The 12,810-nt window shown below is 52.3% G+C and overlaps 2 protein-coding genes across 2 annotated transcripts; both read left to right on the plus strand.

Moving 5' to 3' along the window:
• The first annotated feature begins 268 nt into the window (after positions 1-268).
• On the plus strand, positions 269-2,002 carry MYF6 (myogenic factor 6). The gene is made up of 3 exons (XM_032688076.1): positions 269-850; positions 1,027-1,117; positions 1,336-2,002. The coding sequence occupies exons 1-3, from the start codon at positions 335-337 to the stop codon at positions 1,452-1,454; spliced, it is 726 nt and encodes a 241-aa protein (XP_032543967.1). The 5' UTR covers positions 269-334; the 3' UTR covers positions 1,455-2,002.
• Positions 2,003-7,929: 5,927 nt separating this feature from the next.
• Positions 7,930-9,377, plus strand: MYF5 (myogenic factor 5). Its single transcript, XM_032688523.1, is given in 5 exon segments — positions 7,930-8,454; positions 8,961-8,986; positions 8,988-9,036; positions 9,185-9,340; positions 9,343-9,377. Coding segments are annotated over 5 exon segments (774 nt in total). The 5' UTR covers positions 7,930-7,946.
• The last annotated feature ends 3,433 nt before the right edge of the window (positions 9,378-12,810 follow it).

The following is a 12,810-nucleotide window of genomic DNA, read 5'->3' on the forward strand; positions in this document are numbered from 1 at the left end:
ATTTAGAGAGTGGGTGGGAAGTTGGGATGGGGTTTGGGGGGTTTTTTTGCTTGTTTTCGCCTTTTTTTTCCCCTAAACTTGCCTCCCTCCCCTAGTGTTCCCCTCCCCCTTCCAAACAGGAGATGTTCTCAGGACAGCGCCCGCAAGACTGGCTGGAATCAGTTTTGGAGGGTGATACACCGCGACAGCTAAAACTGGATAGGATTTCAGCAGCTCCTATATAAAGCACAGGGGACTTATGTCATTGCACTAATTAAATTCCATCTGGGTTGTTCCTCGGGGTGTTTTTGAGCCTGCCACCCAACTCAAGCAGGCAGAGAAGCCGGGGGACAGCATGATGGACCTTTTTGAAACTGGCTCCTATTTCTTCTACTTGGACGGGGAGAATGGAGCCCTGCAGCAGCTGGAGATGGCTGAGGGATCCCCGCTGTACCCAGGCAGTGATGGCACCTTGTCCCCATGTCAGGACCAAATGCAGCCAGAGGCCGGCAGTGACAGCAGCGGAGAGGAGCATGTGCTGGCACCCCCAGGACTACAACCCCCTCACTTCCCCGGCCAGTGTTTGATCTGGGCTTGTAAAACTTGCAAGAGAAAGTCGGCCCCCACGGACAGACGGAAAGCAGCCACCCTCCGGGAGAGGAGGAGGTTGAAGAAGATCAACGAAGCCTTCGAGGCTCTGAAAAGGAGGACTGTGGCGAACCCCAACCAGAGGCTGCCCAAGGTAGAGATACTGAGGAGCGCCATCAGCTACATCGAGAGGCTGCAGGACCTCTTGCACAGGCTGGATCAGCAGGAGAAAATGCAGGAGATCTCGGGGGACCCCTTCAGCTTCAGCCCCAAGCAGGGAAATGTAAGCACTGCCTCTTGGTCCCTCCCTCCTCCTCCTCCTCGGGGAACCTCGGAGCCCTCGGGCCTCCGGAAGTCAGCCGGCCAGGCTCGGCCCGGCCCGGGGAGCCGCGGGTCACCTCACTAACACTCGTCCTCTCCCCATGTCTCCCCGTTCCCGTCCCCGCCTGTGTGCCGCAGATCGCCAGTTCGGACTTCCTGAGCACCTGCAGCTCCGACTGGCAAACAGTTTCTGACCATTCCCGAGCCCTAGGAATCAGCCCCAAAGAAGGTAACTCGTCCCGGGGCCGGACCCCTCTCCACCGGCCCTGCTCGCCCGCCGCCCCCGGGGCCGAGAGCCCTTCCCTCGCCCCGACGGCTGAGGCCCCGGCGGTCCGTCTCTCACCCTTCCCTCCTTTGCCCGGGCTCTCCGGCATCCTGGAGCCCCCGCGCCGCAGGCCCGGGAGGAGGAACGGTTTGCTCTTTAATCCCTTTTCTCTCGTTGAGCAGGAGTCTCCGTTGTCGAGTCGTCGGCCTCCAGCAGCCTTCGCTGCCTCTCTTCGATAGTGGACAGTATTTCTTCCGACGAGCCCAAACCGCCCAATGCGGAGGAAGCGGTGGAGAAATAAATCCTGTTCCGTGGTAGTATGTTTAACGAGATGGAGCCCCTATCCTCTTTCCTCTAAACAAGTAACGAAGCAAATTAACACAGTGGAAAACCCAAGCAGGGGCCTTGTTAAGGTTGATTCAAGGTACACCTACTCCCCAAAAAATGGCTCTCACTGACTCGAGCCAGATAGACTTTCCCTCTTTTCTTTGTGTTCTTCTTTTTTCCCCCATGAGTTTTGTTCTCTTTAAATTGTGTTGCATAGACCACCCCTCTTTTTTGCCTTTTTCTTTTTTTTTTCTTTTTTAATTTAAGATATTTACCTGTGTACCGGTGGTCCTCTTTGTCGAGACTCACCGGGAAGTTCATTCCTGTCTGAGTGAAGCTGTTGGTTGCATTTCGTGTGAGTCATATTTAAAGAGTTCCCTCCTCGTTTCGTTCCTGTAAATAATTTCAGTACTTTTTTTTCTTTTGTAAACATAACATATATTTAAATGGTGGAATGTGATATTGTATATAAGAACAGATGGATTTCTTGGATTGTAAAATAAAGCTCTTTGTGTTACAGTGTTTTCCTCCCCTCCTCGTAATTTCATAATAACCCGATACTGGAGTTAAAACCTGCCATCGACTTCAGCGAGATGAAGCCCAGATGAATCAGACTTGTGTAGCCGAAGTACGACCCGTGTGACTGGAAGCAAGACTCGGCATAGATTTTTCCTTCGTTTACTCCTCGAAGGACTCCTTATTTAGGGCCTCTCCCGCGATGCGAATTACCCGCCTAACCTTCCCCGTGGGCTCCCAGGGAAGCACGGGCAGGGCCCGCCGCCTCTCCGGCTCCCGCAGCGCTCCGCGGCCCGATTCCTTGAGGTGCTTGCGCAACGCACAAGCGATGCTGCTCCCCTAAAATGTCCAACAGGGCCGCTCGAGTACCTTGCCAGGCAGGGACACTTCTTCGGCCTTGCTCTGCACGTGGAGGGTGAGCTTAGAAACGGGACATGCGAAAAGACACCCCCGTCCCTCCACCTCCCGCCCTGGTCCTTGAGCTGGGAGAGGCTCAGCCCACCTCTTCCTTTCGGCACCGAGGACTTGAATGCAGGCCTTGTCTGCGGCAAAAATGATGGTCCTGCTGCCCTAACGGGGCAGCGATAGGCTGTGACAGGAGTCCTCTCTCTTGGGGTCTGGGGATAGCTGTGGTTTCTTCCCAGGAAAAGTAACTCCCCTTGACTTCCTTGTGCCTGAGGGAGAAGGGAATGGGGTCCCCCGGCAAGGAAAGAGTTAAAGGGCCGAAAAGGTTTGGAAGGGAGGGCAACAACATATGAAGCCTTTCAGTCAGTGATGTGAAAAAACACAGTCTGAGGATGGTGGAGCGGAGCTGCTCACAGTCAGAGCGTTACGGTTTGTAACAGATTATACCCCCGGGAAGAGGTGGCCACCAGGAACAGCACATTCTACCCTAAGCACACAGACACAGGGCTCGCCGGAGAGCCTGGGCAAGCAAAGGGACGACACTTCGACTTCACCCAGCGGCGCTCTCCTCGTCAATTTTAGCCATTGATTTATTTTTTTGTTCTTGTTTTTGAAAGGTCACAGTAGCTTTTCGGGAAATTCTCCCCTTCCCGGTCGGCTCGGGCACGGGTACACCCGTCTGAAGTGCAAGCTCTGGGCAGAGCCTTCCCTGAGAGCCAACTCCCCCATCACCGTGCCTTCCTACCGCCTTTTCTGTGCCGCCGTGGCTAGTCTGATTTTTAAACCAGTCAAGTGCTAGCTCTTAATTGCTCTATAATAAGATACTCTGTTCTAAAGAATAATTGCGGAGGGACAGTGTGGTGGGCACAGTGATGCGACGGTTTCACCCTTTTTCTCCTTTCAAATTAAACCACTTTGACGAGGGGAACTCTCGAACTCTTCAGAAAGTGGCACGTCGGGGAGTGAGGTCCCCTGCGTGCCATCTCCGCGACCTGGCGAGAGAGGAGAGGCGGTTCATCTCGCTTCTGTAGCGAAGGCACTTGACCAGCCACAGAGCATTTCAGATCGGGCTAACAGCTCATCGCCTTCCTTCCTAATTTGTTTCGATCCCTCCAGGTGCGCGGAAAGAGCTACACACAGTTCACACGCTGATCCGAGACCCGCGGGACCCACTGCCCGCAGCAGGGTAGGAGCGGTGCTGAGCCACTCCCCAAAGCCAGAGTGTCGCACCGACATCTGGGCAGCCGAATGTCAGATTAACCCTCAGCTCAGCACTGACTTCTACGAACAACCAGTTCTGCTCCGTAGGACCCTCACTACAGCGTTTTCTCCAGCAGCATGGTAACTTGAGCGATTGTTTGGAGTAAGTTTGCCTAAAGAAGAGTCTTTTTCATTAAATAAAGAAAATATCTCCCAGAGAGACTCTCCGTGACCTCCATGGCTGCGGCTGACATGCCGGGCTTCCCAGTGAAGGTCGTCAGTGTGTTTGCAATTAAGACGTTTGTGTTAGATATTAATAACGATAATCTTTACTCAAGTCCCCAGCCAAAGCAAATAGGGCGCTGGAATCACAAAATCAAAGGGTAATAACTGGGTAAAGACAAGAGATTTGTGATTTAATCAAGTCTTTTTCCGGAGCGGCCACGGACAAAGTCACCGAAGTTTTTAAGGGAATGCAAGTGGCCTTGTCCCTGCCTCCTCCCCGATGCAGTTCATTTAAGGCGGGCTCGAAAGCCCATACTCAACACAGGCCTCTTCGCCTCTACCTGCTCCGCTCCCCCGGGAACCACCTGCTCGCTCCCTCAGGAGCGGAGGGGTGCCTGGCCCGGCGTGGCAACGCTCCACCGCCCGCTCGAGATGCCTGCGGGGCCGGGGAGCGATGGGGGGAAAGTGAGGGGGGAGAAGATGGGGTGTTTGTCTGCAGTGCCGCCGCGTTGTCACTGCTTTCCTCTGAAGTGACGCGACCGAGTGTTTAAAGCCCTTTATTTTCTAATTTTTTTTTTTAAATCTTATTTTCCTGGGTAAAATAGCCTACAATCCAGGGAGGGAGACGGACAGCCAGTACCGTGCTCAGCTTATTCTCTGAGCTCGAAGTCAAGGGAGGCAGGCGGCGACACAGCAGCTATTTCCTGGGGAAAAATTCCTGCGTGGATCGCTGCTGTTCTGAGCTGGGAATGAGTGTGGGGGGCAGGGGGGGAAGAAGTTGAATAATTGAACCATGTGCTCGCTGGGACGTCCGTCCTATAGCAGGAACTAGCAACTTTTCCCAGTCTCAAGGCTGCTAAAATATCCCTCGTGTCCCTTTGATCTCTCCTGGGAGTCCCAGGGAGCCAACAGAGGCCAATGCCTTCTTCAGCTGTCCTCTATACAAATCCCTCTGGCAGGTACTAATGTGTTTACTTAGGTGCGCACGGTTCTCAGCGCTGGGGGGAACCAAACGTTTCTCACACGGCTGGAAGCGCTCGGCCCCACCAGCCCGACTGGGAAACAGTTTTGCTGCCAGGGCAGCGCGGGGTAGCCCTCACCGCCGCTGCCGGCAGCCACCGACAGCGGGAGTCCATGGAGCGGCTTGGCAGCATTAAGTTTCATCCCTGAGTGACGCTCTCGCCGCGCTGCACCGGGGCCCGGCTGTGCGCTCCGTCGAGGCCGGAGGCTGGCGGGGCAGCGCGCAAGGCGCTCCGAAGGGCTGGGGTTGGAGGCGCGCTAGGGTGGACCCCAAACACCTCTCACCCCCTCAGCCCGGTGATTTCTGGTTTCGGTGGGATTTTCTTTTCTTAAATAGAAAGGTGTGGGGCTTGGAAAAACATGGCACGGTCTGCAAACGGTGCCTACATGGATGGAATCCCTCCAGAAGTAGGTGCGGCACGGCGATTGCTGATGAGCGGGGGGGGGGCTGGGATGAGGAGTATAATTTAAAAGAGAGCCTGACACATCCACCGTTTTCTCTCTACCCGTCCGCGGGAGCAGACAGTGTCTGATTCTCAGGCTGCTTCCCGCTTTCCGGACTTGAGCCTTCTGAAATGCAGCAGGATCCTCCCCTGCCCCCCCCACCTCACCCTTCCCCAGAAACCTCATTAGCCAGCCTTGTAGTTCGTGTTTTCTCTCCCCTTGCTTTAGTTCCACTCGCCTACTGCGTTTTTGCAAGTTTGTTTCGAGATCACTTTACCAGAGGAGCCGGGGACTCCTTAAAGAATATTATTACAGACTTTTTTTTCTTCCTGAATGACAGACTCTTCCATGCTTTCTTCCTTTTCCCCAAAAACATTCAAGGAAAAAAGAAAGAAATTTTTCTAGCTCCTGAAAGATTTTTTGGGAAAGGCACGGGTTTTAACAGCCCCCGCTGAGCTAAGAGTCAAAGCTGCGAGCTAAAGCTCTGCATGCCAGGAGAGCGGGGCTGAGGGGGTTGGCGTTGGGCACCGGGAGATCCACAGTGCATGCTTGGAGAGAAACCAAGCATGCACCAACCAAGAAAAGTGATCGGAACTGCAATCGGCACTTTAAAGATCAAGGTTTTTTGTGCATAAAATATGAATATGTAAACAGGTCTATTTTACCCAGCGCAAACGTGGTAAATCAAATTGCATATATGTGTCTGTCTGTATCTCTGTGTGTGCACGCCACATCCCAGTGAAGAGTTCAAGTTACTGCCGAGCAGAACCCCTTCTGACGGACACTGTCTTAGCAAAACAGTAGACAACTGCCCTGTTTCAGATGCGGCCCAACAAAACAGCAATCTGCATCTCAGAGCGACAGAAGCCCGAAATTCTGAGCTTTCCCCTTCTTGTAACTTTACTCCTTTATCAACTCCCTGCTTTTCCTACAGTATTCATTTCAAAGGGGGCTCCCCCTATTTATGGCCCCAAATAAACCAAAGTAGTGCAGATGCAGCCTTCCACAGACTTTAGATAATCATGCGTCTGCTCGAAGGAAGAAGGGTGCGTGCATGGTTGTTTTTAAGGAAAAGTTTTAGCCTTAGGGTGGAAATCCGCCTTTGGGGATTCGGGGGTGGTGGTGGAGGGGAAAAAAGGAGCAGATGGGTCCCGTCCAGCCTCAACACCGGCCGAGCTGCTGGCTGCTCTCTGCCTCTCCCGTGAGGATCGCTTTCCAGCGATGTGCGCTGCTACAGGGCACCTCTCTTAGAAGATACTCCCTACCTGCCTTACTCACTTGATCAGCGGCTCCTTGAGACAATCGGCTCGCCATGCCACCGCATTACCTCTTCCTGAAGGGAGGCTAACTGAAGGCACCTTTTTCCTGGGCACACGGACAGACTCCGTAGTGTTTGAACTGCTGCTGGTTCACTTGCTCTCCGTTTGAGTTAACCTAGGTCATATAATTTTATTCCCAGGTAGGGAAGGTTTCCTTTGCCTTCTCGTAATATTTTCCTCAGCTACAAAAGCCACCTGGATGAAACCAAAGGATTCCTGTGCGTTAGCAAATGCCTGTTAAATGGCTTCATTACCACTCTAATGACCCTTGCACCGCTCTGCTCGGCTACTGCTGCGGCTGGGGATCTGCAAGGCTTTTGTCCCCGGCTTGTGTAAAGTTACTTAGGGATTGCAGGGTTAGAAATTTTACACTTCCAGGAGGGGTTTGTTGCACTGGCAGCTGGGACGCATCTGTAACGGTACAAGTTTGCCTGAAAGCAGAAAATTAGCAAGCCCAAGGCACTACTTGACTGTCGTGTCTCTAGCAGCACCAGGTCACACGAGTAGGAGAAAGAATGGGAAGGGGATTTGTTTTGGAGCAAACACATACACTTTTCTTTTGTGAATACCTTTCCCCGTGGCCCGATCTGACAGCACTAAAATCTGGGTTTCCCCCCTCCTCGTCTCTCCCGGCCATAAGTAGCTGTGTCTTTTTGTCCCCCAATTTGTAAATTTAATCAGTTGGTGACACAACTTTAACTACAGGACAACACTGTCCTCGATATAAATGAACACATCTTAGATCTAGAAAGAAGGGTAGATTGTTTCAGGACCTGGACCACAGACCTGGACCACGGACTGTGGGAAATAAAGATATGCAAGTAGGCACTGTAGATGCTATGGGGATGCTCAGCGTTAATTCCCCGAGGCAGTGTGTGATGGGAGATGGGAACAACGCGACGAGGAAGGACTCTGTTGGAAATGTCGGTGGTTTGTGCACGTCCACTGCCCCCCTCTCTCTTTCCATACCAAAACTGAAAATTCCCAGAATTGGTTGAAACTTCGGAGATGTCGCAACCAGTTCTGGGGAGGTCGTTCATTAGAAAAATGCCCAGCTCTCGGCTCTCCAAAGGAACGGTGCGGAGCAAATTGTCTCCTGGGGACTGGAGGGGGCTTGTCCAGACAGCCACCGGCAGAGTCTGTGGTGGGATATGCTAATAAAGACTGGTCGCTGCAGACCAGCCTCCCTTTCCATGTATATATAAGGGCCCCCTGCATCACCCGAAAGACACTTGGTCTTGGGTCGCTAATTACGGAGCAAATTGCCCCACCGCGCTGCAGAGCGCCTCGCCGAGAGCCAGTGGCTGCCGTCCCGCACTGACGCCTTCGCAGCAGGGATGGAGGTGATGGACAGCTGCAAGTTCTCCCCGTCCGAGCTCTTCTACGACAGCTCCTGCGTCTCCTCCCCGGAGGCCGAGTTCCCCGAGGATTTTGAGCCCAGGGACCTGACCCCCTTCGGCGCCCACGAACGCCCCGAGCCCGCCTGCTCCGAGGAAGAGGAGCATGTCCGAGCTCCCACTGGCCACCACCAGGCCGGTCACTGCCTCATGTGGGCTTGCAAAGCCTGCAAAAGAAAATCCACCACAATGGACCGGCGGAAGGCGGCCACCATGAGGGAGAGGAGGAGGCTGAAGAAAGTGAACCAGGCTTTTGAGACCCTGAAGAGATGCACCACTGCCAACCCCAACCAGAGACTCCCCAAAGTAGAAATCCTGAGAAACGCCATCAGATACATCGAGAGCCTCCAGGAGCTCTTGAGGGAACAGGTAGAAAACTACTATCACCTGCCGGGACAGAGCTGCTCCGAACCGACCAGCCCCACTTCCAGCTGCTCCGATGGGATGGTAAGAGGAAGACAGGGCTGTGGGGACGCCAGGAAGGCCCGCGGACAGGTCCCCCTCGCCCTAGCGTCGTGGGACCAGTCCCATGGGTGTGGGACGGGTCGAATGCATCCGCACATCAGGAAAAGGCGGGTGGTTTTCTTCTTAACAGGCCCCTTCCCAGATTTACCGTTGAGCGGACGCACGTGGGCTGTCCGGGGATGCTTGGGGGGGGGCAGTAGCGCTGCCCGAGGGCACCCTTCAGGCGCCCCAGCCCCGGGGTCCAGGCGTCTCCTCTCCTCCTCTCCTAGCGCGGTGCCACAGAGGGGTCGGTAATGGGGCGGGGGAAGGCGGGGAAGGGCGCTGCCCAGCTGCAGCAGTGTGGCCAGGGGGCTGCTGCCTCCCTGCCCCGCGGGCGCCGGGGCTCCCACCCCGCCGGTCTTCAAGGCGCTTTCCCTTCGCGGGGAGCGTCCCGCTGGGCCCTGGGCGGGGGCGGCTGGGCCGGCACTCGCCCCTCGCTCTCTTGCAGGTTCGACTGCGGCAGCCCCGTCTGGTCGGCGAGAGGGCAGCAGCTTCGACGCAGTCTACTGCCTCGAGATGGCCCACGGTAAGCTGGACTCGATCCGACCGACCCGACCCGACCCGAGCCGCGGCCCCCGCGCTCCCCGTGGCATTTTGGGGAAGGCAGCACGGGACCCTGCGTTAACGCGCTACCGTGCCCCCATCCCCCTTCCCCCCCCCCCCCTTCGGTGCAGCGTACGCCGCTGATCAGAGCAGCTCCCTGTCCAGCCTGGACTGCCTCTCCAGCATCGTGGACCGGCTTTCCCCGGGGGAGGAACCAGGGTTTTCCCTCCGCGACGCCGACTCTCTCTCGCCCAGCGCCAGCATCGACTCGGGGCCGGGGACGCCCGGACGCCGCCGCCCCGACGGACCTATCAGGCACTATGAGGGGCCAGAAGGGCCGGCACCCCGCGCCTGCTGCCGCAGCCGGGGCTACTGCCCGCCCGCCGGGAGTCGCCCCCGCGCCCAGCCGCCTCCTGCAAATGCTTCTCGGGTGAGAGGGGCAGCCCCGGTGCCGCCGTCTCTCTCCGGGGCTGAAGGCAAAGCGTCCTTCCGGGCCCCGGCCCGGGATATCCCCGAGGCAGGCCGACCCGGGGCTCGGGGCACACGCACTACCCTGGAAACCCCGCTGCAAATAAAAACGTGCTGTGAGAGAGGCTGTCTGACCGACTGATTCTTTAACTGCATTCCCTGGTATGGGGGAGGGCAGCGAGACCCGGTTGCAGGGCTCCCGCCTGCACTCCTGTTCAGCCGTCACCCAGCCTAGGTTGCCCCCGCCTCATCACGGCGGTCCCGAGCCGGGAGAGAGAGCGTCTTGCCGGGCTGGGGCCTAGAACTTGTTTCTCACTTCACCAGTGCATATCGTTCTGAGACCGCATATGGAGAAACAAAATGTGGAGGGTTAAATTTTTCCCATTAGAGGTCCTGTTATGGGCACAGTTTCCTTTATTTCTGTGAAAGTGATATTTCATAGTCATATTTATTTTCAAGTAAAAAGTGGTATTTTATAGTCCTATTTTTCTATCCTTCCTCACCCTTCTTCCTTTTTCCGCACCAGTAAAGCTCTTGTTTCTTTGATTGGGTATGAAGACTGACTGTGTATTCCAGGATTTGGCCTAAATTGCATGGTGACTCTCCTCTCAAAACAACTGTATGATATAGCTCTGATCCTCTGACGGGGAATTTTACTCTCTGGCAGAGACAAATTAGTAAAATTAGTAAGAACAAACCACATATATCTTTTCACAAGCCATGAGGTGTATTTCACAATATTCAGAAAGCAACATGCATTTATTTGCTCCTAATGACTTTGATCTTACCAGTCAGGGATAAAAATTCATTACCCTACATTGGGTCTAGAAATAACCAGGTTAAATCTTCGTCTGTTTCAGACTTAACAAGTATCTCCTTCCAGCATTCAATCTAAGTCTTTCTACCATAAAAAATTTCCAGCTCTTTGCACTCCTTTACTTGTAATTCAACTTGTCTAGCTGCCTCTCCCACCAAAAAAAACAAACAACCAACAACACCAAAAAAACAGAGATGAAGAGATGAAGAGTCGGGCTCCTTCAGTGCATCTAGAAATGTCTCATATGATTAATACTCTGAGTGGGAAGGGATATACGCCTTACTAGAGTGGCATAAGAATGTATTTGCTGGTTGTGTTTATGTTGCTAGCAGTCAGTGGCCAAGGGGCCTGGAAGTGGTATTTCACCTCTGATAAATCTTTCACTTGAACCCAGCCCAGCTTAGTCATGTCACCAAAAGTTACCACCTGACTGCTCTTTGGCAGCATCTCTGAACTGAGGATGAAAGAAGCCTAACTTAGGGATGACTCCATCCCCACGGCACATTGAGGAGACGCCGTTCCCCCACAAAGGGCCACAGAGAAAAGTGAAGTGGCACCTACCTGCCTGCCGAGCCTGCAGCTAGGTGGTAGCAGATGTGCATCTGACATAGGGCAAGGCCAGCGCCCCTTGTGCACAGCTTCCCTCAAAATCACTTTCTGCCCTTGCTGTGTGACCTTGAGGTAAATGTTTTTTTTCAGCAGAGTATTTTCAGGAGGAGCCTTTACAGAATGGGCTTTCTGTGTGTATAGGTATGTCCCAGGTAATCACAGAGTAGAAAAAGTGGTTTGAAAACCCTGGGTTGAGGTTGTGCAGAGGTACAAAAAAGGTGTTCACACACTCTTGTCATTACAGATGCTTCAGGAGTATGCACGTACCTTAACACAGAGTCTGTCTTGGTTACGGGGGATCACTCCTGAGCCATCTGTTCATAGGAATCTTTATGCAAGATTGTGAACATCACTAGTTTTATTTGATGATTTCTCACACATTGCTGCAGTGTTCGCTCCTCCTAACCAAAATACCATCCCAAGGATACGGATTATTCCCAAAGACCTAATACAGTGCAGATGCTTTTAAATGGCATTTTAAAGTAAGCTAAGCTGAGAGAACTTTCAGCATTTCAATCTGCACTGTGCTGACCTTGGCAAGTGATCTTGGGCGAAGTATGCAGAGTAACACTAGCAATCACATGTTGGTAATGTACACCTCTCTTGGCTGGCAGACATTTTAAGAGTTGCAAAAAGGTCAATACTTCTGAGAAGCAGTTTTTCCAGAGTGTGAGGAGAAGTATTCCGTCCTGTGGGATGTTTGTCCATAGCTTCCTAAGTCCTACTAGGCTAGTTTATAATCTGTGGATTTTGTTATACACATCGAGGAAACAAAATCTTAATTATGAGCCAAAATGTGCTGTAAACCTCATAAGGAATGGAAGTGAGCACCATAAAAACTGCCTTTAGTCTGTGGATTGGGAAGAACAAGGTATAAAAGGCTGTGGTCTTGGAAGATACACTGTTGTGGTCAGATTTGCATATTTAATAATAATAATAGGATGTGAAACTGAAAAAAAAGATTTGTATTCTGTATGAAACATGTTCATTTAAGGAAGGCAGTGCCCAGAAATACATAAGAAAGATGATGGTCTAGAAAATCTGAGCTCCATCTATCCTAACTCTTACTATGTGGCTGAGTGATTCAGGCTCGAGTTAGCGTGCAGTGGCCTCACAGGCAGGCAGACAAGGATGCCTCATGAGTGCCAGAATAGTGAATATAACACAGGACCTGCAAGTTTTCTGTCTATCAGTCACTGCAAGGAAGGGCATAATTCTCTACAATTTAAAAAACCCCATAATTAATGTTGTATTTTAATTTTACTTCTGAAAATCGTACTTTTTTTGGTTAATGACTGAGGGAGGCAGCTGAGCTTCTTTTGTGTGTGCGTGTGTGTAGTTTTTAATGTCTTTTATCTTTCTTAGAAACCTTTAAAAAGCAGAGACCGTTAGAGAATACATGTTTTAAATTCAGATCAAAAGGCCCACTGTACATTACAAAACTAACATAGAAACCTGGAAAGACCCTTTAATACATCATCAAGATAACAGTCCTACTTGCTTTATGTTCAAATTTCTTGAGTTGCTTGTACGGAAAAACACTCATTTTTGCCTGTAGGAAAGATCAACCTCTTTTTTTCTCCTGTGGTAAGGCTTAAAATGATAAACTTTTAGTAATTAGTTTTTGGAGGATGAAAGGGTCTTAAGTCATACTGATTGTATGAATATGCCCAGGAACACTTCAAATTCACAGCTACATTTCAGTGGAAATTCAGCATCTTCATCTTGCATCTCAGCCTTCTTGTCAGGAATAGTTAGACTTAACCACAGCAGGCACCTCCTCCTCCCTCACTCTCTCCTTCTCCTTCTCCTTCTCCTTCTCCTTCTCCTTCTCCTTCTCCTTCTCCTTCTCCTTCTCCTTCT

Source organism: Chiroxiphia lanceolata, chromosome 5 (assembly GCF_009829145.1).
Source record: "Chiroxiphia lanceolata isolate bChiLan1 chromosome 5, bChiLan1.pri, whole genome shotgun sequence".
Taxonomy (NCBI): Eukaryota; Metazoa; Chordata; class Aves; order Passeriformes; family Pipridae; genus Chiroxiphia; species Chiroxiphia lanceolata.

Excerpts from the sequence above, each read along its gene's own strand:
- MYF6 (XM_032688076.1), top strand. The coding sequence starts at position 335 with ATGATGGACCTTTTTGAAACTGGCTCCTATTTCTTCTACTTGGACGGG. Across the intron at positions 851-1,026 it reads TCAGCCCCAAGCAGGGAAAT|ATCGCCAGTTCGGACTTCCT; the intron begins GTAAGCACTGCC and ends TGTGTGCCGCAG. Across the intron at positions 1,118-1,335 it reads AGGAATCAGCCCCAAAGAAG|GAGTCTCCGTTGTCGAGTCG; the intron begins GTAACTCGTCCC and ends CTCGTTGAGCAG.